Source organism: Grus americana, chromosome 1 (assembly GCF_028858705.1).
Source record: "Grus americana isolate bGruAme1 chromosome 1, bGruAme1.mat, whole genome shotgun sequence".
Lineage (NCBI taxonomy): Eukaryota > Metazoa > Chordata > Aves > Gruiformes > Gruidae > Grus > Grus americana.
The window spans coordinates 53829542-53857251 of NC_072852.1; the positions used below are offsets into that span (position 1 = coordinate 53829542).

A 27710-nucleotide genomic window follows, 5' to 3' on the forward strand; every position below is an offset into this window, starting at 1 on the left:
CGGCCTATTCACTGTGTGGGGAGAGTGGGAAAAAGAGAAAGCCTTGACACGGTCCAGGGACTGTTCAGCAATAGCCAAAACATCAGTGTGTTATCAACACTGTTTTAGCTGCCAATCTGAAACACAGCAGCATATGGGATGCTATGAAGAAAGTCAACTCCATCTCAGCCAGACCCACTACAAAAGAAAACTGCCCATAGAAGCTGGGAAAAGGAAATTGGAGCATTTAGTGATTAAAACTATATGATATAAAACCTTTATGAAGGGGTATATTAGTGAATGCCAGGTCTTTGGGACAATGGTCAGCAGGATTCCCCTGAAATACACAAGCACAATCAAGGAGAACTTATTTGCACTTTTCTGTTTAGTGTCTAAAAGTATTTGAGATGAGTTAATACAATTATACTCCAGTTAAACCACGTCCTGTGTCTTGCATGTTGTAGACAATGCTTACTCTTGTTTGTACAGGTGACACTTAATTCCTTGTCAAAGACATTGTAGAACTTAAACTCTGATCTTTTCTGTGATTCATATTAAAATTCTAAATTCTTGGCAGTAACAACAGATACTTTCTTGAAGGTCTTTATCCTGGCAAATATTTATATGGTGCACATTGTAACATGCAGCTGTCTCAGAGTCATCACTGAGCTTTCCCTAACACCACCTTGAAGTAAAGCACTTTGCTTAAACATGTGGGAGGTGAGACAAAAGGCACAGACTGTTTCATGTTTGTGTACAGAACTGAGATTTAAACTTAGATCCCTTGACTGGCCAGTCTAGTCCCTTACATACTTGTCCGTACTTCCTAACCCAGTAGTAGCATTACCAGTATACTGTGTTGAGACAAGGGCTTGTTGAGCAAGGTGTATATACTTACTATCACATAATGAATGAAAATTTGTGTCATTAAAGATAAGGGTTGTTTTGTCTCTACTTTTTCACTTTCTTTCTGAAGAACAGTTGTATTTTTTAATATATTTTAGTCCTTTTATGTTAAATTTATTTTTATATCACAAAGTTGGAATTATGACACAATTGAAGAATTAAATGACAAATAGTCATCTGCAGGAGGAAGCTACTCTTCCTTCATACCTATGACATGGAAAAAGTGGAAGCTCCTCTAGAGCTTTCTGTGGAAAGAAGTAGTAACTATGTAAGCCTTTCCAGACTTTCATCGCAGTAACTTTCCATGAAAGTAGTTACAGGAGATGGAATCCCTATCAGCTAGAGTCCGTAGCCCTCCTTTTTGGGGTTGAATATCAGTTCTTATAAAACAGAAGAGGAAAAACAGAGATAATGAGTTCGTAGTCAAAATTTGACAGGGTTATTTGGTTCATGCAGCGTAAAACCATAAACGCTTTGAAATGTTTCCAAGCATGCTATATGGTTTCAGTAATTTTTGTTCATTGAGAGTGTGTTCTATGGCCCATGACTCAGCTGTTTCTTAATTCTCGTGTACAATAATATCTGGTGACTTATGGGTGTTAAGGTACTATACTGTTGATATGGTATTCTGCATATAAAAATCAATGTTGATTATGGAATTGAATTTCAGAATGCCATATTTTGAATTACTAATATAAGAACACATTTTACATTTTAGTGTCTGTGAGCAGAGATAGCTGTATGCTTTCTTTTTGTATCAGACATGTTACATAAAGATATTGAAAGCAAGTTGCCACACAGCTCAAATTATTTTGGTTTTTGACACTCCACAATAAGTCTACAAAATCAACGTGATAGCAATCATTTTCATACCTAGAAATTACAATTTCATATACATACTTATATGTGAGCTAATTTTGGATACATAAAAATTCTGTCAAACTTCAAACTGTGCAGGATTGCAGCAAGCACCAATAGAACTTATTTATAGCCATCATAAAATATTCAAACCATAGCTGATGATACTATCTGATTTAAATACTTTCTCATTCTTTTGACTTGTCATTAAACAGAAGTGTTTTCAAAAGTTCTGTATTAGTTTGAAATTTTGTTATTAGTCACGTACTGCTCAATACATTCACACTTTGTACTGGAAAATGTTTATTTTTTAAATAGTGGATATAGTGTATGTCTTCCATCCCCTGTCATTGGTTTCTCCCTGCCTTGTGACAATGTTAATGTTTGATCCATCACACTTAAGAGTTGGAGCAGGGAGCTGGTACAGATAGAGGCAGGAAAAGTGTACGTAGTTGAGTTAGTTATAAATGTTCACCTGCTAATGGCTTAATGAAACAGGTACCAGCTAAAAAATATAAACTATTTTTTTGTGTATTGGACTGAATTTCTCTTTTTTTATATAGCCTATTTCTAGAAGTCTTTTTTTTAAATCAATAATGTAACTGTTCCTGTGAGGTTTTAATTAGAATAATGGTTATAAAATGTACAGTAGAAGAGGATTGACTTCATAGAATCATAGAATCATTTTGTTTGGGAAAGACAGACCTTTAAGGTCTTCAAGTCCACCACTTAACCATGTCCCTAAGCACCACATCTATGTGTCTTTTAAATACCTCCTGGGATGGTGACTCAACGACTTCCCTGGGCAGCCTGTTCCAGTGTTTGACAACCCTTTTGGTGAAGAATTTTTTCCTAATATCCAATCTAAACCTCCCCTGGTGTAACTTGTCCTCTTGTCCTATTGCTTGTTTACTTGGGGAAAGACCAACACCCACCTGGCTACAACCTCCTTTCAGGTAGTTGTAGAGAGCAGTAAGGTCTCCCCTCAGCCTCCTTTTCTCCAGGCCAAAAAACCCTAGTTCCCTCAGCTGCTCCTCCTTAGACTTGCTCTCCAGGCCCTTCACCAGCTTCGTTGCTCTTCTTTGGACATGCTCCAGCAACTCAATGTCTGTCTTGTCGTGAGGGGCCCAAAACTGAATGCACTACTTGAGGTGCAGCCCCACCAGTGCTGAGTACAAAGGGACAATCACTTCCCTAGTCCTGCTGACCATGCTATTTCTGATACAAGCCAGGATGCTGTTGGCCTTCTTGGCTGCCTGGGCACACTGCTGGATCATATTCAGCCGTTATTGACCAGTCAGGTTATTGACTAACACCCCCAGGTCCTTTTCTGCTGGGCAGCTTTCCAGCCACTCATCCCCAAGGCTGTAGCGCTGCATGGGGTTGTTGTGACCCAAGTGCAGGACCCGGCACTGAACCTTGCTGAACCTCGTACAATTGGCCTCAGCCCATCGATCCAGCCTGTCCAGATCCCTCTGTAGAGCCTTCCCACCCTCAAGCAGATCAACACTCCTGCTAACTTGGTGTCAGTTTGCTCTTGGGACTGAAAACTGTATTTCATATTATTTTGTACTGGTTCCTTTATTATTATTCATAATGCTGTTGTAGGATTATAAGAAAGTCTCTGTTTCATGATAAATTTTTAAATTCCTTTTTTCTTCAATTGATTTATTTCTCTGTAATGGCTTCCAAGATGGTGATGTAATCTCATTTTTTATTTCACATCCACCTCTGTAATTTAAAAGTTTCATATAAATGTCTTAAATTTCTTCCACTCCATTTCCAGAGATTTGTCGGAAGAACTGTTTTCTCTTTTTTTTAACATCTACTGCATTTCTGGGACTTCTTTTTACACATGTTTAAGCATGAAAAAAATCTTAATGTTTTATCATGTGAATGGTCTAATCAGATTAATTGATTACTGTGACTATAAATTCTGTGATAAATTATCTTTCATGAATGTCTAGTTTAATATAGATCATACTGGTTTGGAGCAGAATGCCAAGACAGAGTCTGGTTTAATAAAGCACCACTTGATATATTTAATGCCAAATGAATGCATGTATGCTCAGAATATTTTAATTGTTCATAGTTGATGTAAATGCTTTCATCTACTTAAAATCAAGCTGATTTCTGTCCTGTGGATCTGCTGCTGTGTCACTGTGTAGGTAGTGGTTATAGTTTACGTATTACTCTCTAAGCTAAGGAGCAGTAGTACCTTAACTCTTAAAATATATATTCCAGAGATTATATACAGTAACCTGTGTGATTATGACTGGAACAAAGTAAGGACAGTATGTATATATACATATACATTGAAATACTTACTGCATTGGTGGTATTGTACTGTTGATTCAAAAAATGTGTCTGTGTGTATGTAATTGTGTATAGGCTTGTTTTTCGGCTGTGTTATTTACCAAGTGAATTTTGTTGCTTATTTCTAGGAAGTGGCTGTTTTTGTCTTCGATAAGAAGCTAATAGACAAGTATCAAAAATTTGAAAAGGATCAGATTATTGATTCTTTAAAACGAGGTGTTCAACAGCTAACCAGGCTTCGACACCCTCGACTACTTACTGTTCAACATCCATTGGAAGAATCCAGGTAAGCTGTAGTAAAGCTAAGAATAGACTTTCATAAGCATTGTTTTGTTATTTGACGTAAAATATTTGGAACATTCAACACATACATCTGTTGAAATTTAAGTTTGCTGTATTTAATGATGTGAGAATAGTATTCACCCCACCCTCAGATTCCCCGCCCCTGCCCCCAAGCCATAGGATGCATATCTGGTGTGAATCTAATTAATAATCTATTGCATGGTCTTAGTCCAGTTGCAGCTATAAGGCTACACATGACCCTTACAGGATGAAAATTTGGTAGTTCAATTAATTTCACTTTTAAAGAATTCTCTTAAAAATTGTTTTCTTTCAAAAGGTTGTTCATACATTGTTCCATTTATGAGATGTATGTACTTAGTGCATGTGAGATTGGAGATTTTTGGTAAATTGTGTTGTGGCCACGTATGTGTTTAAAAGGTCCTTAAACGCCAATCAAGGGAGATAAAATTCAGTGTGTTTTGGTAGTGCTTATTTGATTTATATAAGGTTGGTCACTAGGCACAATAATGGGTTAGTCTTACAGATTTACCTTTCAACTGTTAACAGCACACTAAAATCGAACAAATAAAATGAAGGTTTAAGTAGAAAGCTGATCTTGATCCTGAGGAAGATCATTAAGGTTTTCAAGGTTTTTTCCCCAAAGTAATGTTTCTAAATGGTAGCCTAATAAAGATTCATGTACATTACCTTTCAAACATCTACATTTTTGATTGTGTCTGTTAACCTGCAATTTTCCAAATATATTGGCTTCTAGAAGCTGAGAATATAATGTAGGAATGACTCTTCATCTTTGCGACGCCTACTTTGGGAAGGATTTCTTGGATTAAATGACACTTGCATATGGATGTCTTTCTGCCAGTACTAAACACATTTTGCATTAACAAGGATTCAAAGCTGTCATTGCCCCTATGGTTCAGTATGTGCCTCTCAAAAGCCTAAGGAATATTAATTAGGTAATCGAAGACAGCTGTCAGTACTCTACAACAATAAATAAACTATTACATGCTAAAGGGCCTAGAGTCATCACAGTCATAGGGTATGCAGGTGAATCCCAGAGTATACCCCAGCCTTCTTCCTAAAATTGTCACAGTATTTTGATTGACTCAGCAACTGCATCTGTAATTCTTTTTTTCCCTGAACTCTGCACTTCAGAAGAAAAGCCGAAGATTCATACTTTGGAGTGTTAAGAAAGCTTTGGTGTTCTTCTTGTGAAGAATTTAAGCTTTTTGAGTAAAATTAACAGTGTAGTTACGTCAGAGTTCTCGTTCATGAGTTTTTAGTAATGCCCTATGCTTTCCTGCAGTTGTTCTTCTTTCCATACTCAGCATGATCACCTACTGGTAGAAACACCAGTAGTACAGAACCTGTCCAGTTGCTTGCTGTGCCAGAAACTGATGTAATGGGTTTTGGAGGGGGTTTGTTTAGAAATATTTCTATATGTAACCTTGTGCAAGCATGCTGTAAGATTTCTTTAGAATTGCAGGTCGTTCCAGAGTGCTTTCTTCAAGAAGAAATCTCTCATGTTCTCCTTCTGGCTAGACTGTGCATGGTCATTTTTTGTGTCTCCAAAGTAACATGCAGTTGTGTTGAACTGCTTGCAAGTCACCCTTTATTCCTCCTTTGTGGGGCAAAGGGATTCTTGGTGTACCTGCATAGCTGAAGTAAATATAGAAAGAAAGGCCGTACCTTTCTGACCGTAGTGTGTAGGTAGCTTTTCCACTATTAAGAGAATGTTTCTACTCCAAATTATTGGTATTAAATATAATTATATTTAATATAAATATATTATGATGTATACATTTTTACATGCATTTATGTAATGAATACCTCTTTATGTATACTAAATATTTAATATAAATACAATATATTTACTTATAACTGGTCTTGAATTCCAGTAACAGCACAGATGAACAATATTATTCTATTTTTAACTTGTTATTGGAGAAAAGGATAAAAAAGCCGAATTGTAAGTTTACTCATAATGTCATTACTACCCATTAAAAATAGTAGTAGTGTGAAAAGTCCAGATACTTAATTTACTAGACATACCATCTGTTGCAGCTTTTTCCAAAGCATATGTGGTTTTGGCCATCACTTTTATTTTTAACTTGTTTTCTTTTTATTATGTTACTTGCGTTTCATTTTGATATTATTCAGGGAACTGTTAAAGAAGCTGCACTGTGTGGCAGACATCAGCTTCTGCAATATTCAGTTGCTTTATTTAGATTTGCCCCATCCTTCCGTTACTCTGGTTTTATTTAATTAGCTCTTAAAGTAAAAAAAGTCATCTTTTTATTCCCTCAAAAACCCACCAATCAGGGAGTTTATATTATGAAAAGCACTGAATGACTGTTCCCTAGGTATTTTCTATCATCTATGCCTTAACCATAACTAAATGTATAAGCTCTATAGTAAAGTTGACATCAGATTGAAAATGAAGGACTTTGTCTTTCTGTGCTCTGATTCTTCCCTGTGATTACTACCGAAACGAGTTTTATAGCCCTAGTTGTGTTAACAGAAACATGAAAGGGATGGCGTTAACAGAATGGTAGGGAGGAAACCAAGCAAAGAAGTACTGTCAGGTTGGCTGACAGTTATGATTCAATATAGTTTAATTTTCAGTTGTTTTATCTTCAGAAAGGCAGTAGATAAAACTAAAGTAAAACTAAAATCTGGATGAATAAGAAGAGGTTTGCCTGTTTCGTCAGCCTTTACTTCACAGAGCAAGCTTATTAATTATTGAGATACATAAAAACTATGTGGTAGATTCATGCTGAGGGGTTGTGTCTTCTGTGATGTTTTTATGGAATGAACAAAAAGTTAGGCTTCTGTCTTCTTGCCTATAACTTTATATTCAAAAATATATCTTTATTATTGTTACTCAAGTCTCAGTTTTCTGTGTTTATACTGATGCAGTATTTAGTGTTCTCATGAATTACTCGTCCTTAAAACAGGTATGTGTGCTACCATCCATGTGATGATATCTCCAGAAAAAAACTTTGAAACAATTAAGCAGTGAGGTGCAATGATTGCCCAGGGCCTCCAATGCTGTGCAGCCCAGTAGGGAGAATGTGGATATAAAGAATGACTCTGTCTATGTTACATGAAGATTGTGAAACTGAGACTTAAATTGTTTTCAGGATTTTGAAATTTGAAATTTTGAAGCACAGTGTTACAACCAGTCCACTTTATGTGTGGAAGTTTACTTCATCTGTGCTTTTCTAACACCGTTGGCACACAAATGCCTAAACAAGACCTGTGGCTTTTCATGAAGAAAACAGTAGATAAAATAATTTAGAAAACGGTCACTTCACGTGCAAACTGCAGTTCATACAACAACCATATTTGTGTTTGCACCTCTTCTCTATTCATTTGCAAAGTAAAAGAATATTCAGGTGCTACCTTATATTTTATTAATTTTGTTTCCAATCATTGTCTGACCACATTAAGTATTGCTTCAGTCAGGGATGTGTCAGTTTTAGGCACAGCTAAAAGCCTGATTTTATAAGTTTTAATAATAGTAAGAATTATTTGATTGTCCTGGATCAGGACAAAAAAAGCATTGTTTTCTTAAAACCTTTTATGAAACATTATGTGCATCATTATTGATGTATTTGAATGTTAAAGAATAAAATAACTTAAGCTGATTTCTATATTTTAATATTTTTTTAATACTTTAGATATTTATATATTTCTCTTCAGTATAATATTATTCGTAAGAATTCAAAGCCTGAAATATAATATGGTTTTAGGTAGCACTAAGTGCTGTGGTAATGTATAATATGGTGTTTGTATGGTTCTTTATTCACAGTCAAGAGATTTATTACATTTATTTACCAGAAATATTTTTATTTATTTCCTATACAGGGATTGCTTGGCATTTTGTACAGAACCAGTCTGTGCAAGTTTAGCTAACGTTCTTGGCAGCTGGGACAACCTACCTTCTCCTTTACCATCTGATATTAAAGAATACAAACTTTATGATGTGGAGACCAAATACGGTTTGCTTCAGGTATGACACAGGTTGTCCTTATAATTTTCTTATTCTTTTAGTATTAATGATTGTTTTATAAAGCTTGTAAGCTGCCAAAGTTCTGTCTGCCTATAGTAAATCAAGTAATTGGGAAGTGAGAGATGATAGTGCCCTGATCACTGTAAGTATAAGAGAGGATGAACACTGGAGGCTCTAAGTTGCTACTATTTTTGCTTATTCTGACATGGAAAATACGAAATCGAATGAATTTTTATTTTCCGTAAAAATGTCTATGCTACAGCTGTCTCTTCCATATGTGAATCTTTTCTTTACCTTCTGTGGAGGAACAGTAGCCTCCAGGTTTTATTTGGTGAATATGTTGATCAACTTTGAAAAGCTTTTATGCTGTGATAGTTAATCATCATTAGTAATCTCCTCTGCTGATTACCCATCTGTGTTTAATTTCCTTCATACATAACTTTTCAGACATAGCCTAAAAGAGTAGTGAAAAATTGTTTCTTAGTTAACTTACCAATTTAACCGGAACAGAATTTTTGTAAATGTCTTACAGGATATTTGGGGAAATATGTAACCTGAAATAATATTCTTCTATTAACAGGTTTCTGAAGGCTTGTCGTTTTTGCATAGCAGTGTGAAAATGGTCCATGGAAATATTACTCCTGAAAATATAATTTTGAATAAGAGTGGAGCTTGGAAAATTATGGGCTTTGATTTTTGTATCCAGTCAACAAATCCATCTGAACAGGAAGTAATAGATCTTTATATTTATCATCATTAAATTCCAAATTGAGATCTGTGTCAGAAACCAGTTTAATGACCTTGCATTTCAGTACAGAATCATTTATTTAATACTCACCTCTATATTTCATTGACAAAAGTTTGAACATATGGCACAGGTCTGGACTGAAGTGCTGCCGTTGGTCGTCACAGAAAAAGAGCTTGAGTTGGCTCAGTGGAGTCAAAATAGACTAGTGATGGTTTCAGACAGAGGCTGAAACCCGTGCCACTTCCCCTCACCTGCATGTTGGATGACATGCAAAGCTGCCTAATTTAGTCTGTTGCATCCACTCGGTACCTGGTTGCTACCTCCTAAAATGAATTCCTCATACAGCAGTGCTTTGATTTGACATTACACTTCCCAACTCTAATACTCAGACTTAATTGCATCAGCTAATTACTCTAAGCTACAGACACAGATTCTTAACAGTTTTGCCTTACTCTGTTTCTGTTTCATTCATAATTGAATTTGAGTTATTTTTTGCTGTTTGAGTTTGTTATTTAAAATGTTCTTTAAAAAACCCTAATAAATGTACTTTCTTTTACTTCTCTTGTAGCCAAAGTTCCCTTGTAAGGAATGGGATCCAAACTTGCCATCCTTGTGTCTTCCAAATCCTGAATATCTGGCACCAGAATATATTCTGTCCGTGAGCTGTGAGACAGCCAGTGATATGTACTCTCTAGGAGCTGTTATGTATGCAGTGTTTAATAAAGGGAAACCAATTTTTGAGGTCAACAAGCAGGATATTTATAAAAGCTTTAGTAGACAACTGGATCAGGTATTTGTTCTATTTGTGACTATTATTCATTGATTTTCATATTTGAAAAGTTACTGTTTTAAAAGAGATTTAAATATTTAGAACACAATACCAGTGCTCCAACATAAGCAATCCGATAATGGTATCCTACCTTGCATGCTGTCTTTATAACAAGAAAAAAGAATGCTAGCAAAGTACGGGAAATAAAAATATGTGTAGAGAAGATTAGATGTACCAACTTTATAAACTACAAATTTCATTTTTCACCTGATTTCTCTGTAAACCTGTTGAATGCTGGTCTTCTGGAATAAGTACTTTACCTGTTGGGGTGAACAGTATGGAATGCAAGGCAGTGAATGACCTGGGTAGGACTATTGAAGATGGCTGAGTGTAGAGTAATTTGATCACTTGACATTGCAATTGGTATCCAGTTAGCTATCAGAATGTGAAATATTCTTTGTGGACTATGAATATTAACGGAAGACAGTTCCTTGGATCAGCTGACATACTGTAGGTTCATGCACAAGTTTCCTTTGTTGTAACTTCTTTGGGTGCGCATTGGCTTAGGTGTGTGTACTGTATTTTAATGTGTGTAGACAACACCTCAGATAATAACAGGTACCTGTTTAAAAATACTGGGTTTGTGTTGTCTGATAACCTGAGCCCAATGAGAACTTGGAAGTAGGGTAATGGGACCTGAAGGAGGTAGGCTGTTGGGAGACAGAAAGAAGACCATGAGGGATCAGAAGCAAATGGGTTATAAAAGGGGAGGAGGGAGGGATGTCAAAGGTGTGGGTAGAGAAACCATCAAGAGGTTGAAGTATAGTCCTGTTGTATATTGGAAATAGTTATATGCAGGATTTTCTGACTTCATGGTGCATGTGCTTAAATTACTTATGCAGCTGAGCCGTTTAAGCTCCAGTACTCTTCAGAATATACCAGAGGAAGTGCGTGAACATGTAAAGCTACTCTTAAATGTAGCTCCAGCAGTCAGACCAGACGCAGATCAAATGACTAAGGTCAGTTCATGCAAAATATAGTAGCCATAGGAAAGAGGGAAAATACTCTTTGATTTGTAGAAATGATAGAGCTATTTGAAAGTGTTTTCCTGTTAATTGTTTTAGTTGAAATGTTAAATATTTTTTAACTATTTTGGAAATGATGATGTCAGTTGATGCCAAAAGTTGTCCTTATGCTGACCTTTATTAATATGGAAGAAGTGGGTGCTGAGACAGAATTTAGAATAATCATTCAATGCAACACTATTTTGTTGCTTTCCAATACAGTTGGAAGTATTTTCTATGCTATGTTTTTATACAATTCAGTCTTTAATACTGTATTGGAAGTATTTTAAAGCCATAAAATTATAAAGGGCAATAAACGTAAGGATTAACTTTTGGCTTATGATTTGCATTGTATTCTTAAATATGCAGAATAGCTTACTTGCCACAATAAAGCAAAAATTAATTGCAAGTAAGATAATTTAAGTTTTAATTTGACAAACTCTTCCTCTGCTTTCCTACCTGAAAGTAGAACTTAAAAGCATGGCTCTTCCTTTGTCTTATACCCCATTTTCTCATATCTGATAGCCTTTCAGGTTCCTGCTTACAGATTTGCTTAGCTAAACAATTTTCTTCTTTTCCTGTCATATAAAAAGATTGTATGCAGAAAGAGAAATCAGTGTCTTAACAGTCGGAAAAATAGTGAGTGAAGAAGGGAGGGGGAACAGGTCATGATTCTGCCAACATATGCTGAAAGATGGGAAGTGAGGAAATTAGCAATTATTACTCAGATATCAACTCACTTGTCTGAAGGACTACAACAAACGAATCTGTACACAGTTTTATTAAGCAGTATGGTTTTATAAAGATGTTATGTCTCTCCGTACTGCAGACTGAATTCTAGGGTAGATATATTAGAGCTTTAGTTCTAAAAGCAGTTTGTTGTGGCCAACGTGACACGAGCTAAAATGGATCTTGACATGGACAAGTTTACCTTGCTAGTTTTAACTAGTTTGTGTTAACCTGTGTAAAATTCCATGATCACATACATTTTGGTGTGTGATCTAGAAGACAGTATTTAAGTCCATAATGCAGACTAGCTTGAATTCTCTGCTAATAGATTCTTTTCTTCTGTATTGCCCTACCCCAGTCTGCTTTTCCGATTAATTTTTTTGTTGGCTTGCTCTTACTTACTTCTGTTTCTGCCTTACAGCAGAGCTTCTTTAAATGTATTTATATCTTTTCGTTTTGTACAAATTTTGCAACTGAAAACAAGTGTCTAAGTAGTCTGAGACACCATGCTTTGTCTTTAACTGTTGTGAGCCTGTGAAGTTTGATATATCCCTCCATAAAACTGAGAGCTAGCAGGAAGGAGGAGTCTTACCCATGCAAGTTTTGAATACACAACTTTTCATTCCAGTCTGTGTAGGTCTGTAGGGGTAGACACTCTTGAACTCTTCTTGTTCATCTGCTAACTGAAAGCTGAATATTTGGGATGGATTTTTATATAAAATACCTTGTTATCATCATGCATTTTTATCAATCTTTCATTAATGATGAAACAGCTCTATTAGTATTAATATGATATACCACGGCTATAGATTAAACCCCCTGGTATTTTGTTGGTGCCATCTTGATAAGCCTGGTCTATCTGTATACTTTGTTACACAGTACCTAAGAAGGCCTGTGCCTTCTTTGCTGAATTAATGCAAAAACATGGGAGGTCATGTGAGAAGTTATAGTGGACAGGATTTACAAGCGGGTAGGATTTACAAGTGGGTCTGAACATTGGAGAGAAATTTATATAATTACACATTTATTGCATATAAATGCTTGTTGATTCATTATAAGTTTCCAGGGGTGGCACCCAGATCTGGATGGCCTAGTAGGTAATCCTTTATTCTAATATTAAATAGCATAATTATTCCTAGAACTTTTAATCAAGGTTTTTACTTTTCATTCAATTTTTGTAGACAAAACTGTATTTCATATACAATAAGTTAACTTAGATACACATAACATGCATGGGTTTCTTTAAAATGCTAGGAAAATTCCATCTTAATAATCAGCCTTTTTCTGTGAATATTATACTACTTAATATGTAAAAATGTACTTTTCTAATTGTTAGTTGCAGGCATGTCATTGTAAAGGTTTACTGTAGTGCATTGAAAAGGTAAATAGATGATTGTGTTTTGGAATCTTTGTAACAGTGTCAACATTGTCTCCCTCCAGATCACAAGCTTTTAATCTTATTTTTAGATACCATTCTTCGATGATGTAGGAGCAATGACGCTTCAGTATTTTGATTCATTATTTCAAAGGGATAACCTTCAGAAATCACAGTTTTTTAAAGGGCTACCAAAGGTTCTGCCAAAACTACCTAAGGTATGTCTGTATGATGTCTTGAAATAGTGAGTTTAAAAATACATGAACCTCTATTAACATTCTGAATCTCGGAATGCTGGACTTTATGTAGCACTGTACCATAATAGACTGCCATGAGACTGTCAGAATAGAGTAGTAGGAAAGAAGGGGAGATTAGAAAATAATTGGTGTCGAAATACTCCTCAGCTATCCGTAATTCTTTAAACGGAAAATGGCAAACTGTGCTATCAGTATGTGTAAGGAACCATTATTTGCATGCCCTCTTGTATGTGGTTCATTCCACTTTGAAAGGGAGTTGTCTTCTCTCCACTTACAAGGCTTTCCCTTTGTTTCCAGATGCTATCATAGCTCTTTGAAGTAATCTTACCACTTTTTCCCCCAATAAGATTGCTTCAGGTTTTTTCATAGCAAGGCAGTACTTTAATGTTGAATGATGCAAGCTTCCTTCCCTCAACAGACTAACTGCTTTCTTGTGCTAGCAGTGCCCAGAAACCTCAAAGGCAAATGTCTGTCATTACAGATTTCTTCCATGTAGTGTTAGACACTATGTCTAGACTGACTCCTTTTCCTTTTGTGATATTCTTTAATTTATATAAGGCACAATGCATACGTGATAGAAAAATGGTACTAGTTTAATACATAATAGAAGAGCTGAGCTTCTCAACCATTGCATTAAATTTCTTGAATTCTGTTTTGAACTACACAGTGCAAAATTCAAACTTCATGTGTAACACTCTCTTCTTTTTAATTTAGAAATGTTTTCCTTTGATCAGAAATCATCGATGCTTTGAAGTTGGAAATAGTTGGGATGTATTTCACCTAACTTTAGACAGCCACTGACTGACCTAATCATCTTTAGGGCATTCTTTTTTTTTTTTTTCCTGCCTTGAAAGTGTATTCTATGAGGGAAGGGACTGTGCCCTTGAACTGTGTATTTGTATTTATTGACTTTAAATGCATTTAAGGTTGTCTAACTCTGCAGTAGCCATCCACAATGTAAATACCTATTTTGTCAGCAGAATCTCATTTAGGCAATGTACTTGGAGTTTTACAGGGAAAGGAAGGATTATATGTTTGTTCAGTGAATGATGGGGTATGGAAAACCTGATTATTTTAGGGGGGAGATAGAGTCTTTCCTAAGGGTCTTTTTAGAGTCTTTGTTAAGCATATAGAATAAGGTTTTCTTCATGTTTGTGGCTGAAAGTCTGACTTTCTGTACAGTGTGTTGTTTTTTGCTGACCTTCACAGTTGTTACAGTTGCCAGTTGTGCTTTGAGTGCAAACAGAGAAAAGTAAGCAAAGTAGCACAGTGTAAGTTAGCTAGAGTATACTGTGAAAATGATAAGAGTTCAAAACTGAAAACTCTCTGTCTGCTTTTTTGTAACTATCAGGTTAATACAAAAGCTGTTGAACTGGCACAATAGTAACTTACTACAATGCAGTACACTGTGATGCATGCTTGTTTTTTTTTTCTTTTAGCGTGTTATAATTCAGCGAATTTTGCCTTGCTTGACTTCTGAATTTGTGAATCCTGATATGGTACCCTTTGTCTTGCCTAACGTTCTCCTAATTGCTGAGGAATGCACCAAAGAAGAATATATCAGGCTCATTCTGCCTGATCTTGGTCCTGTTTTTAAGCAGCAAGAACCAATCCAGGTATGTTAATATTGTTCAGATTACAATTTTTCTCTTTGGTGGTTTTTTTTTCCCCTGAAAAATGACTAATTGTTCTACTTCCCTTTTCCAGCTTCACACAGATTGCCCAACCTGCTCTGTAGTTGTCAAGGCAGTCAGTCTTGATTCATATGAAATAGATTTTTTTTTCCTAGGAAATTCACAAAGCCTCTACCCCTGCTTTTTAGATGATTTTTCTGAGTGTGTATTTGCATTTATAGATGAGATTAGATTAGCAAAAATGGAAACATTTAATTTACCACTCAATTTTTATTTTTGGCTGATTGTAAAAGGTATATTTGTAAGCATTGTATCACTTATCTAGCCAATCTAGGCAGGGTTGTACAGTACAATATTTGCACATATTCTAACACAAGCTGAACCTATGATTTTTTTTTTCTTGTATCCAGATTGCTGACACTGGGATCATGGGGTGGAAAAGTTGTAAATTGGACGCTCTATTAAAAGTCCTGTTTATCGATGATAATAAAATAGTGTTTATTTGAGGCCTGTGCACAAATTTGTGAAATTTCTTTCATTTTTATTTTACAAATGTATTGTGTAAGTAAAATATGCTTTGTCCTGTTGTTTACATGCATAAAAGCAGTAAGACATTATCATTACTGTAAAGGAGCAAAACATTTGCATCCTTTTGTCAACACCATGTGCATGATGATTCCTGAGAGTTCTATCACTAAGTTAGGCATTGTGCCTCCACTGATAAAAGGCAGCTATGCATTCCTTCTAGCTCACCTTGTTTTACTGCTGGATGCTGTTATTTCTCTTCAGAAAACTTAAGGAGCAGGATAAACATAGGAATGAACAAGTAGACCTTTTATTTCTGGGTTTCAGAAAACCAGATCAGAGACCTCTCATTATACTGGGGGTGGGGAGGGAAGGAAACAATTGTGTAACTGCGAATAGCTCAGAAAATTAGAACTACTTAATGTTCTTTACTTGTGGTACACTGGGGCTTTATGTTAGCTTTGTTGTGGTCCTGAAAAAATTAAACGTCTAACTGACCATACACCAGTGAACATCTTATTTGTGCTGTTTCATCCTAAAAGGTAACATTGTGTTTTCCTACCTTTAACATCAAATTTGTGAGACTTTTGCAAGAAGTTTGTCTTGAAGTTACATCTCGAGCTTAATGGGCACAAAACCGGTTTTATTTCTTGAGAAATGAGTGAAGCAAAATACAGACTTGGGGTCAGCGGGCTTTGTGAAGTTTTTCTGTAGCTTTCTAGATACCGTATATTAAATTTTTATGTTGGCGTTTTTAATGCACACTAAATATTAGATGGCCGATTCCACTATTTTTATTGTCTTCTTAGTATGACAAAGTTTAAGTAATCTAGGACAGGTTTTCAAAGTTAATATACCAGCAGTTCAGAAAAAAATACAAAGGTTCAGAGTGCCAGAAGACAGAATTCCAGGTCTGACTGTCTGTGTAGACAATAACATCCAGTTCCCATGTGTTTGTAACTCATGGAGAAGGGCGGACAGGGAAGGTGTCGGTGCTTCTTCCAAATGCTCTCTCAAGATGTAGATTTGTACGAGGCCTGTGGCTTGGCTTTTCTAGGGTACTTGAGTTAGGAAGTGAATGTATTGTAGGGAGGCTCCTGTAATTCAGTATGAAGAAATAGTTATCCAGTGTTCACTATGTCTTTGTATGAGGGAATTTATAATATGAAAATGGAATGTTTAGTGAAATTACTCATTCTTATTGTACTCTTGGAGTTAGCATGGAGGAACTGGTGTGCTGTAAATTACCATCCTAGCTTACTCTGACATGGCTTCCCAGTGTAGACAAACCCTTAATTGATATCTAGGGGAATCCACAGAGATTTAGCATATGATGTACTGTAAATTCATATTCTAATTCAGTACACCAAAGTGTACCCTGACAAGTACTGGGCTCTGTGTTAATGAGTGAAGCACATCTTCAGCATCGTTGTTAGTGCGTCTGCTGCTGCTTGCTTATTAGGTGGTTTGAATCTGTGACTGTGACATTAGTTTCTACTTAAAGAGATAAAAAGTATCAAATAGGACCTTAGAAAGCTAAAAGTAAAAGAGGTTCATTGGAACAGCATGAACTACATTCTAGTTAAAGACAGGTAGAGAGACATATCAAAAACAATTCAGCTTTATGTTATCTTAGTTGAAAAGCATTGACAGCTGGTGGAAAACAGCCAAACTGCTTCTGTGAAATCTAGATGACTACATAGTATAATGTTTAACTTAGAAGCAGTCTGTTCATGTTGAAACATCTGGTTCTTATTTTAAAGAAGCTTTTCTAGTTGTTAAATAACAAGTTTCATTCATGGCCTTTTCAAATTTGCAAAACCAATCAAACGATCCTTTTCCAAAAATAAAAATTTAGCTAACATAGGAGCTGTCATGCTGCAGTATTACAGGGTTGCTAGACAAGAGCAGAACAGTGTCATGAGCACATGGATCTTTAGAAAGCCAAGTTTAGGACAAATAAAAATTCTTTATTAAAGAATAATTATAAAATCTAACTCTAAAACTGATCTGGTCCATCTCACCCTAATTCTCCCAAATTTGGGAATATTGCATCAGAATCTGTGTTCATGGAATGAATGAACAAGTCTGTGTGTGTGTATACAGTTTAGGTAATTGTAAATATACAATAAGAAAGCAAACATTAGCTGCAGTTTAAAAGAATTTATTTTTCCTCCCTGTAAAGGAAGCAAATTAAAGGGGAAACTTAGATGTAGTCTTGTTACACTTGTATTTCTACACTCTGATGCTTCTGTTTATTTGACATACAAGCACTGATTGCTACATAGTTTTAGACTTAAAAATTGAAATCTTTTCCTCCTATGAAATGTTTGGCTTTTTATTATGAATGTGATACCATTCACCACAATTCATCCATCTAGTCTAACCTATTTTCTGAAGGGAGTTTAGGTATCAATGGATAGTCAGTGTTACCTGTAGCAAGTTGTCTCACCTATCTGAGACAAGACATGAGTCTTAGGAGTTACGTAGCTCTCTGCATTGGAGACTGAGCCTGGACAAGTAATTTAGAATAGCAGCTAACTTTTAGATGGCTAAGCCTAAGCAAGGTGAATCCCACTATGTAAATGTGCTATTGTACTGTTGCTTTTTAGGTTAACATGATGTGACTTTTCTTTTTGTTGGGGATTTTTCATTTTATGATATACAATTTTCATATGAAATAGAACAAAGCTATTTTATGTCCATACAGTAGCTGTAATATTCTTTTCATTGTGTCCCTGTTTTGATTCTAGATACTGATGGAATGCAGCTTTTCTATGTGGAATTGTGATCAAAAGATTTGAGGACAGCATTTGAGCCATAGTTTTTTTTAAATTTTAGCTTTTTCAACAGTGATGTGTGTATAAAGATTTTCTGTGGGTGGATCTTAATAAAAGACCATGTTGTAAATAGAAACAAGAACTTCTTCATTAGCCATTATGATTTCTTATTTCAGAAGGATTAGTCTAGAACAGGCATATTTTGTTTGATTTGTATTTGCTGTTTTTAAAATGCAATAATATGTCAAAGTGTTTTTTGTCTTCCATGCCTTCAGGCAAGCAACATGGTAAGTGATCAAATTTACTGAGTTACAAGAAAACTTATGAAGTTTTTATGATATGATACAACACACTTTAAATTGTAAGTTTATGTTTCTGGAGTTAAAACTTTTGGCTTCTGAATTGTCCTTCTTTTAATAGATCTTGTTGATCTTCCTGCAAAAAATGGACTTGCTTCTAACCAAAACTCCACCGGATGAAATAAAAAACAGTGTCCTACCAATGGTTTATAGAGCCTTGGAAGCACCTTCAATTCAGATCCAGGTATTGTAATTGCAGCCTTTACTTAAAACAATATTTTTCTCTTAAGCAGATGTTCCAACTTTTTGCATACTACTGTGTTTGTTTACTTGAAAAAAATGATAAAGCTGTGTAATATTCCTGAATGTCAAAAGAGATTAATGTTTTTTTTGAAGAAAATTTGTTTTAGTAAAATAAAATATAATTCCCTTATTTTCCGGGGACTAACCATGTGACTATTGTTCTAATGCTCTTATCCTAAATTCTTACTAGCCACCATAGCAACAAGTAGGATGCGTATTTATAATGCGTTGCCTGTGCTGCAGAAACTATGCAGGCATGCATGCTTTTACCAGTCAGTGAGAGGTATTCTGAGGTCCCACTGGTAAGAACATGTGTGCTGACAGTTACCTTGGAAGACCTGATTTGCTGTAAAATCACACCTTCTGGTGATGTTTTTATGTATCCATATTTTAATTTTTCTCTTCATGCTTTCTCTACCTTTCTAAGGTTCCTTTTTTTGGAAATCATTCTTCTGCTGGAATTAAATTCCAGTTAGCCAAAGGCATTTGCGAGTGGGAGGGTGAGATAAACAAACAAAATGTTTCTTAAAGAAGGATTTGAATAGTCAGTTGTAACTTTCACCTTGCAAAGCCTTTGCACTATTATGGAGAAAGGTTTTTGTTTCTAAATACCTGTCTTAAGGTTTTTCTGCATCAGTAGTTTTGTTACTCGGGTATTTACTTTCAACCTGTACTTAATATTACGATCTCTTATTTTTTGAGATGTGACTGAAATTGGTTATTTTTTTCTCTGTTGCTTAAGTATGTTTAGCCTTGATACGCTCTTTTATCTTTCAGCTTATCATTTTGCTGCTGCCGTGTTGTTGATAGTAGTCAAATTGTAGGAAGATGTTACAGTTTGATGTAATAAAAGTTGGTTTTTATATAAAGATGTTTTTTGAAAATGCAAGGTATTCTTGCTATCCAAATATTTTATTATAAATTTATGAATACTCTTTTTGAAATCCATTTTCCAAGGTTCTGTCTTCATATCATAATGCTTTATTGTTCTAGCTATTTTTAAGTAAGTCTGATAGATTAACGTCAGCTTAGTTGAACATGATTATCCTTAAATATCATAAAAATTTCCATAAAAGGAAAGCTTAAGAAGACATTTTAAACTGTTTTTTTATCTTGAGTAATATTAGTACTAATTTTGTAATAAACATACATATTTCTTTTTAAACTTATGTGGAATTCTTTTTATAGGAGCTTTGCCTAAACATAATTCCCACATTTGCCAATTTAATAGATTACCCATCAATGAAAAATTCATTAATTCCAAGAATTAAAAATGCCTGTTTGCAAACATCTTCTCTTGCTGTAAGTATCCTAATAATTTTATCTCTTTCTCAGTCCTCAGAAAATGTTGTTACCTTTAATTACTTTGGCTTTGCTGCTGCTGGGTCTTTAAAGAAAAGCCCACCAATGTGCCCTGATTTCTTTTTGAGATTTTTTTTTTTTTTTACTTTTTACAAATACAAAAGCAGCTTTTACTTTTTTACTCTAACAATTTTTATAGTTGTTAACAACTTTCCATTGTTAACAATATGGTAAAAATCGTTGAAGCATGTTCCAGAATAATATATGTTAACAGTGTTTGTCCTGCAGAAAAGCCAAGGTTTTGTGAGAAGTATTTTCCTTTCATGACACAAAAGGTTTTTTTTCAGATATGAAGGTTGTAGTTTCAGCAGCACATGTTTTCTCTGAGTTTTGTATGCTTTTTTTTCCTTATGCAAAAATATAGTAAAGAGGTTTTTTAATTCTTGTCATACTTACAGGTCCGGGTAAACTCATTAGTGTGCTTAGGGAAGATTTTGGAGTACTTGGATAAATGGTTTGTGCTTGATGATATTTTACCTTTTCTACAACAAATTCCATCCAAGGAACCTGCAGTGCTAATGGGCATTTTAGGTAATTAAGACTTTCAACTTTCTCCTCTTTTGAGTTTTGATGTAAATTTGAGAGTTTTCTGTTGTCATTGTGTGGTGGGTTGACCCTGGCTGGGGGCCAGGTGCCCACCAGAGCCACTCTGTCACTCCCCTCCTTCAATAGACAGGGGAGAAAAAAGTACAACGAAAACCCTATGGGTCGAGATAAGGACAGGGTGAGATCATTCACGAATTATCGTCACGAGCAAAACAGACTGAACTTAGAGAGGGAATTCATCTAATTTATTACTAAACAAAACAGAATAGAGGAATGAGAAATAAAACCAAATCTTAAAACACCTCCCCCCACCCCTCCCATCTTCCAGGGCTCAACTTCACTCCCGGCTTCAACGTCCTCTCCCCTCAGCGGCACAGGGGGACGGGGAGTGGGGGTTATGGTCAGTTCATCACACGTTGTTTCTGCCGCTTCTTCATCCTCAGGGGGAGGACTCCTCTCATTGTTCCCCTGCTCCAGCGTGGGGTCCCTCTCACGGGAGACAGTCCTTCATGAACTGCTCCAATGTGAGTCTCTCCCGTGGGCTACAGTCCTTCACGAACTGCTCCAGCGTGGTCTCTTCCATGGGGTGCAGACCTTCAGGAGCAAACTGCTCCAGCGTGGGTCCCCCACGGGGTCACAAGTCCTGCCAGCAAACCTGCCCTGGCGTGGGCTCCTCTCTCCACGGGTCCACAGGTCCTGCCAGGAGCTTGCTCCAGCGTGGGCTTCCCACGGGCCACAGCCTCCTTCAGGTGCCTCCACCTGCTCTGGTGTGGGGTCCTCCACGGGCTGCAGGTGGAATCGCTACACCCCCTCATCCTTCCTCCATGGGCTGCAGGGGGACAGCCTGCTTCACCATGGCCTTCTCCATGGGCTGCAGGGGGATCTCTGCTCCGGTTCCTGGAGCACCTCCTCCCCCTCCTTCTGCACTGACCTTGGTGTCTGCAGAGTTTCTTACATCTTCTCACTCCTCTCTCCGGCTGCAAAAGCTCTCTCTCTCTAAGTGTTTTTCTTCTTCTTAAATATGTTATCACAGAGGTGCTGATTGGCTTGGCCTTGGCCAGCGGCGGGTCTGTCTTAGAGCCGGCTGGCATTGGCTCTATCAGACACAGGGGAAGCTTCTAGCAGCTTCTCACAGAAGCCACCTCTGTAGCCCCCCCGCTACCAAAACCTTGCTACGCAAACCCAGCACACATTGATAATGTTTACATAGTGTATTGCTAAAATGACTATTAAAAACTTCCTGTTTCTGGTTCTTAAGTATACCCCTGTACAACTACCTCATGCATTGCTGGTACTTCTAAAAACTAGTACATATATTTCTAGTGCACAAGCCCCAGTGCAGTTCTGAGTACTCATTGCAGTTCATGGGCTGTTACACTTTCATGGATTGTAAGGTCCACAAAGCCAGAAAGGCTGTTTTCCTCAGAAGAGTGTACGATCTGTCATCTTTCAGATGCCGAGCACCTTGCTGGAGCTTTTAAGATGTTATTGTTGCCTTCTCTTACCACTCTTGCATGTCAGATGCTATAAATGATTGTCTACAGATCTGCTGCTATTCACTGCAGGTTTTGTTAGACTCATTTTGTTGGACATTTAAGCAAACATGGCTGCCTTTCATGGAATCGTAGAATGGTTTGGGTTGGAGGGGACCTTAAAGATCATCTAGTTCCAACCCTCCTGCCACAGGCAGGGACACCCTCCACTAGACCTCATTGCCCAAAGCCTCATCCAACCTGGCCTTGAACACTTCCAGGGATGGGGCATCCACAACCTCTCTGGGCAACCTGTTCCAGTGCCTCACCACTCTAACAGTAAAGAATTTCTTTCTAACATCTAATCTAAATCGACCCTCCTTCAGCTTAAACCCATTACCCCTTGTCCTGTCACTACACTCCCTCATAAGCAGTCCCTCACCAGCTCTCCTGTAGGCCCCTTCAGGTACTGGTAAGCCGCAATTGGATCTCCCCAGAGCCGCCTTTTCTCCAGGCTGAACAGCCCCAACTCTCTCATCCTGTCCTCATAGGAGAGGTGCTCCAGCCCTCTGATCAGCTTCGTGGCCCTCCTCTGGACTCCCTCCAACAGCTCCATGTCTCTCTTGTACTGGGGCCCCCAGAGCTGGATGCAGTACTCCAGGTGGGGTCTCACAAGAGCAGAGTGGAGGGGCAGGATCAGCTCCCTCGACCTGCTGGTCACACTTCTTTTGATGCGGCCCAGGACATGGTTGGCTTTCTGGGCTGCAATTGCACATTGCCGGCTCATGTTGAGCTTCTCATCAATCAGTACCCCCAAGTCCTTCTCCTCAGGGCCGCTTTCAATCCATTCCTTGCCTAGCCTATAGTCATGCTTGGGGTTGTGCCGACCCATGTGCGGGACCTTGCACTTGGCCTTGTTGAACTTCATGTGGTTCACATGGGCCCACCTCTCCAGCCTGTCACGGTCCCTCTGGATGGCATCCCTTTCCTCCAGTGTGTTGACCACACCACACAGCTTGGTGTCGTCGGCAAACTTGCTGAGGGTGCACTTGATCCCGCTGTCCCTGTCGCCGACAAAGATGTTAAACGGTGCCTGTCCCAGTACCGACCCCTGAGGAACGCCACTCGTCACTGTTCTCCACTTGGACATTGAGCCATTGACCACAACTCTTTGAGTGCGACCATCCAGCCAATTCCTTATCCACCGAGTGGTCCATCCATCAAATCCATGCCTCTCCAATTTAGAGACAAGGATGTCGTGCGGGACAGTGTCAAATGCCTTGCACAAGTCCAGGTAGATGACATCAGTTGCCCTTCCCTTATCCACTGACACTGTAACCCCATCATAGAAGGCCACCAAATTTGTCAGGCACGATTTGCCCTTAGTGAAGCAATGTTGGCTGTCACCAATCACCTTCTTGTTTTCCATGCACCTGAGCATAGTCTCCAGGAGGGTCTGCTCCATAATCTTGCCAGGCACAGAGGTGAGACTGACTGGCCTGTAGTTCCCTGGGTCTTCCTTTTTACCCTCTTAAAAATGGAGGTTATGTTTCCCCTCTTCCAGTCGGCGGGAACTTCGCCGGACTGCCAGGTCTTCTCAAATAGGATGGAGAGTGGCCCGGCCACTTCATCCGCCAGTTTCCTCAAGACCCGCAGATGCAACTCGTCAGGTCCCATGGACTTGTGCACCTTCAGGTTCCTTAGATATTCTCGAACCTGATCTTCTCCTGCATTTGTGCTGAAATGGAGCACAGTCTGGGTGAGGTTTCACAAAACAGCTAACAAAACCTAGTGGCTTGTTACTTCTGGAAGGGGAGGCCTCACTCTGAGTTGTGCTTTCCCAGTGCCGCTCTGATGCTTGCGTGACTCAGGATGTGTGATTTTAGCAACTTCAATGGCCTTAAGGAGTCCAGACGACCAGAAAGAGGTGTGACTACATGGCCAAGTCTGGAAGACAGTGACTATTTCTCTTACTGACAGTGAAGTAGTAGACAGAAGACCATTTCTAACGGTTGAGCTGTACCAGCAACAGCTCTTATTAAACACTGTAATAATATGTGATGGCAGCATTTCGATTTGCTCAAAATCAGCAAGAAGGCATCTCTCCTCTGTACTGATTTAAAGCTGCCTGTTTCCCTTAATCCTTGTAGCTTTAACTTGTATTTGCTGTGTGAGAATGAGGGACAGTGTATCTTTTACTCTAGTTGTATTACTCCTGAATTCTACTCAGATATAGTGGATAAATGAACTCTAGTTTGGAAATGATGGGCTGAAATCAATTTTATATTCTTGGGCTTTCCTTTTTTCTGGAATTGTAATACTTCCATCTCGTATGTGATATCTGCTTTGGTCAGCTGACAGCTCTGTTCAAATACTAACCATAGAAAGTAAGGAAAGCTGCTGCTTCTTTTATGCTAGTATGCTCAGTGTTTGCCACCAGAGTTGAACTATTGAAGCAGAGGAATCCTGTCAGAAATGCTATAGAACTTGTAGGCTTAACACTGGATCTTTCGTGCCTGTCAGTATTCTTTTTTTCAGTGATTTTAGAACAGATAAAGTCTATGCATGATTTCTGATCCCGTATGCAACACAGCCCCAAACTTCTAGGTAAGAGTCTTTGTAAAAAGCAATCAGAGAGCAGTGTGATAGTTAATCCTAGCCACTTCAATGTGCCAGGAGATAACACATCCTTAGGTAACGCAACTTTATTTCTCAGTGGTGGTTTGTCAGTTTGTGGTAACTCAGTTGCTCATGATCTGTTCAAAGATGCATATTCTTAGATAATTGACTAGAAAAATACATTACTGATACCAGGTTTCATAGTTGCAAAGTCTTACTTTGGACCTCCTCATGATCTGAACTTTAGCAGAGCCTGTTGCTATAATATGTTTGTGTTGTGGATGAGTACTTAGCTTTTATGATTGATCATGTTTGTCCCTGCTTGCACACAGAGCCAGTGTATGTTCAGATGATCAATACATATTCAAGCGTGCTACTTGGAGGTTGTTCACATTGTTTACTAAACTTAACAATTTTCGCTGTTTTGATGTTGTATGTCAGGTATTTACAAATGTACATTTACTCATAAGAAGTTGGGAATAACCAAAGAACAGCTTGCAGGAAAAGTATTGCCCCATCTGATTCCTCTTAGTATTGAGAACAATCTTAATCTCAATCAGGTAGGAACATTACTGTTTTGCATGCTTTTACTTGATAATTGGCAGAGAATAAGTTTAAACTGTTGTCAGTGAAAAAAAATACATTACTGTATGTCTGTGTTCTAAAAACAAATAAACTTCAAGTATTGCTGTATTTGCATGTTTAAAGCTTGTTCTTTTTCAGTGGATTTAACTGATCCTAGTATAAAAGTTCAAAATGAATACTGTCACCTTCCAAATATCCTGCAAAAGCAATTAGCTACTAACATAATTACCATTCAAATTAAAGGCTAAAGTACAACCTTAATGTTTCTTCCCTTTCTTTTTTTTGTAAATGTTGTAGTTAATGTAGAAGTGCAATCATGTTGCTATGAAATTTTAGGAAATGGAACACCTAATAGGATTTTTTTTTTTTAACGAATCTGATAATACTCATCTATGGGTGTTTTTGTCTGCATTGCCCCACTTTTTTTTTTTTTTTTTGCTTTAGTGACATATATTTTTCACTGTTTCAGTATACACTCTGCTTATAGTTTGGTATCTGATCCAAAATAGTGAAGGTGGATTATAAATCATTTAAAACTCTGCAGTTTATCTGACATTGTATATTGTAAGTTTTATAAGGTATTACCTTTTAAGTTATACATGTCTGAATTCCATCGCTGCAAAATCCAAACTTCTTGTATATTTCTTTTCCAGTTCAATTCTTTTATTTGTGTTATAAAAGATATGCTTAGTAGATTGGAAGCGGAGCATAAAACGAAACTTGAGCAACTTCATGTCATGCAAGAGCAACAGAAGTAAGTGTTGTTTATGTTTTTATTAGAGAAGGAACAAGTAAGCAGAGATAAATTTCAGCTTATTTTTTAGCAAATGTGAGAAAACTCTAGCCGTAGCAATAAAAAATCTAGGAAATTCTTAGTTCAGTAGTTGAGGATTACCTCAAATAAGCACAGCTGTCAGAAGATTTATTAGTCCTAGAATGATAAAAATATTGTGGTTAGTGGTTTTATAGAGTAAAATCCTTTATTTTTATACAGTTCAGTCACAGTTTACTATTTTAAGTTAATAATTTTTAATTCATTAAATGTAAAAGTTCATACTGAGCTCCACTAGTACAGTTTACATCTTCTGTATGCTAAGTTGCTTTTCTTAGTTGCTGAGAAATAAACCATACTGGAGAAACATAAGCATTGCAGCCTTTAGAATTAACTCTATCCTAGCCAAAACCAGGACATTATGATATTCGAAGATATTTAGAGCTATTTTATGGAGTCTGCTATGAGGCAAGATTTCTGAGACAAATTAACTTGGGCTACCCAAAATCTGTGTCACCCCATTCAAAAGGAGGAACTGAGACCATGTGAAATGATCATTAGGAAACATTTACAATTTAGAATATTAACATTTTCAAGTCTCCTACAGGCATTCTACATAAAAATGGCAGTGCTCTCATAATGCAATTTTTTTGTATTGTTTAAATGCAGAATAATAATCTGCATTGCTGAATTAGTGTTGTGGATGTGGCTGCAAAGTTATCTTTTTGTAATATGCATGCTCTGCACTATATAGATCTTTGGACATAGCTAACCAAATGAGCGTGTCTGAAGAGGCAAGATCTAGTAGTACAAGTAATCAGGTAAGCGACAATATTTTATTGCGTTGCTTACATATAGCAATTTGAAATTTAACATTACTTAGTCAATGTTTATGTTACCTTAAATTACAACATTTCAAATGACTGTTTTGTTTCTTTGAACTTAAACAGATTGACAAGGTATTTAATACTAGTGGAACTGACCTCCTAACTAGTGGATCTGATAGTAAAGAGATTGAGATGTCATCAAAACAGAAAAAGGTGTGTTTTACTTTGTTTTGGGATTGTATTACATCCATCTGTCTAATACAGGGCTGATATAGTTGCATAAAAAGAGTATGTGTAAACATTTACCATATTTAAAGCTTTAAAAGAAAAACTAACTGCTTTTATGTAGCACAGCACCATACATAGTCATATGTGAAGGTCCACTGAAAAATGTTCAGATCACATCCTTGAATTTCTGTGAAAATCTTTCCTTGAAAATAGCTTTGTACAAAGTAGACAGCAATTAATTAATTTTTTGGTTATTTTCTTTCTCCTTAATTACAGATTTCAATGAAACTGAAACTTCAGCAGTGGATTTAGATAGGAAAATCAAAATAGGCAAACTTATCTTCATCTCTGTAATGTTATCATAAAATACAGAATTTCATGTAGTAGCAGAGACTAACATTTACTGTACTATTCAAAGTTACATGAAAACAAATAGTCAATA

The 27710-nt window shown here is 37.0% G+C and overlaps 1 protein-coding gene across 2 annotated transcripts in view; it reads left to right on the forward strand.

The window, feature by feature from the left end:
* Nucleotides 1-27710, forward strand: part of SCYL2 (SCY1 like pseudokinase 2) — a 44881-nt gene that overhangs the window by 9856 nt on the left and 7315 nt on the right. For both annotated transcript variants that reach the window (XM_054812821.1, XM_054812822.1), the window contains exons 3-16: nucleotides 4188-4345; nucleotides 8230-8374; nucleotides 8955-9104; nucleotides 9691-9912; nucleotides 10794-10910; nucleotides 13152-13277; nucleotides 14756-14932; nucleotides 18676-18798; nucleotides 20046-20159; nucleotides 20618-20750; nucleotides 25298-25416; nucleotides 26095-26195; nucleotides 26968-27034; nucleotides 27164-27253. In XM_054812821.1, the coding sequence (XP_054668796.1) occupies nucleotides 4188-4345; nucleotides 8230-8374; nucleotides 8955-9104; nucleotides 9691-9912; nucleotides 10794-10910; nucleotides 13152-13277; nucleotides 14756-14932; nucleotides 18676-18798; nucleotides 20046-20159; nucleotides 20618-20750; nucleotides 25298-25416; nucleotides 26095-26195; nucleotides 26968-27034; nucleotides 27164-27253 (1842 nt within the window). The remainder of the gene's footprint in view (nucleotides 1-4187; nucleotides 4346-8229; nucleotides 8375-8954; nucleotides 9105-9690; nucleotides 9913-10793; nucleotides 10911-13151; nucleotides 13278-14755; nucleotides 14933-18675; nucleotides 18799-20045; nucleotides 20160-20617; nucleotides 20751-25297; nucleotides 25417-26094; nucleotides 26196-26967; nucleotides 27035-27163; nucleotides 27254-27710) is intronic.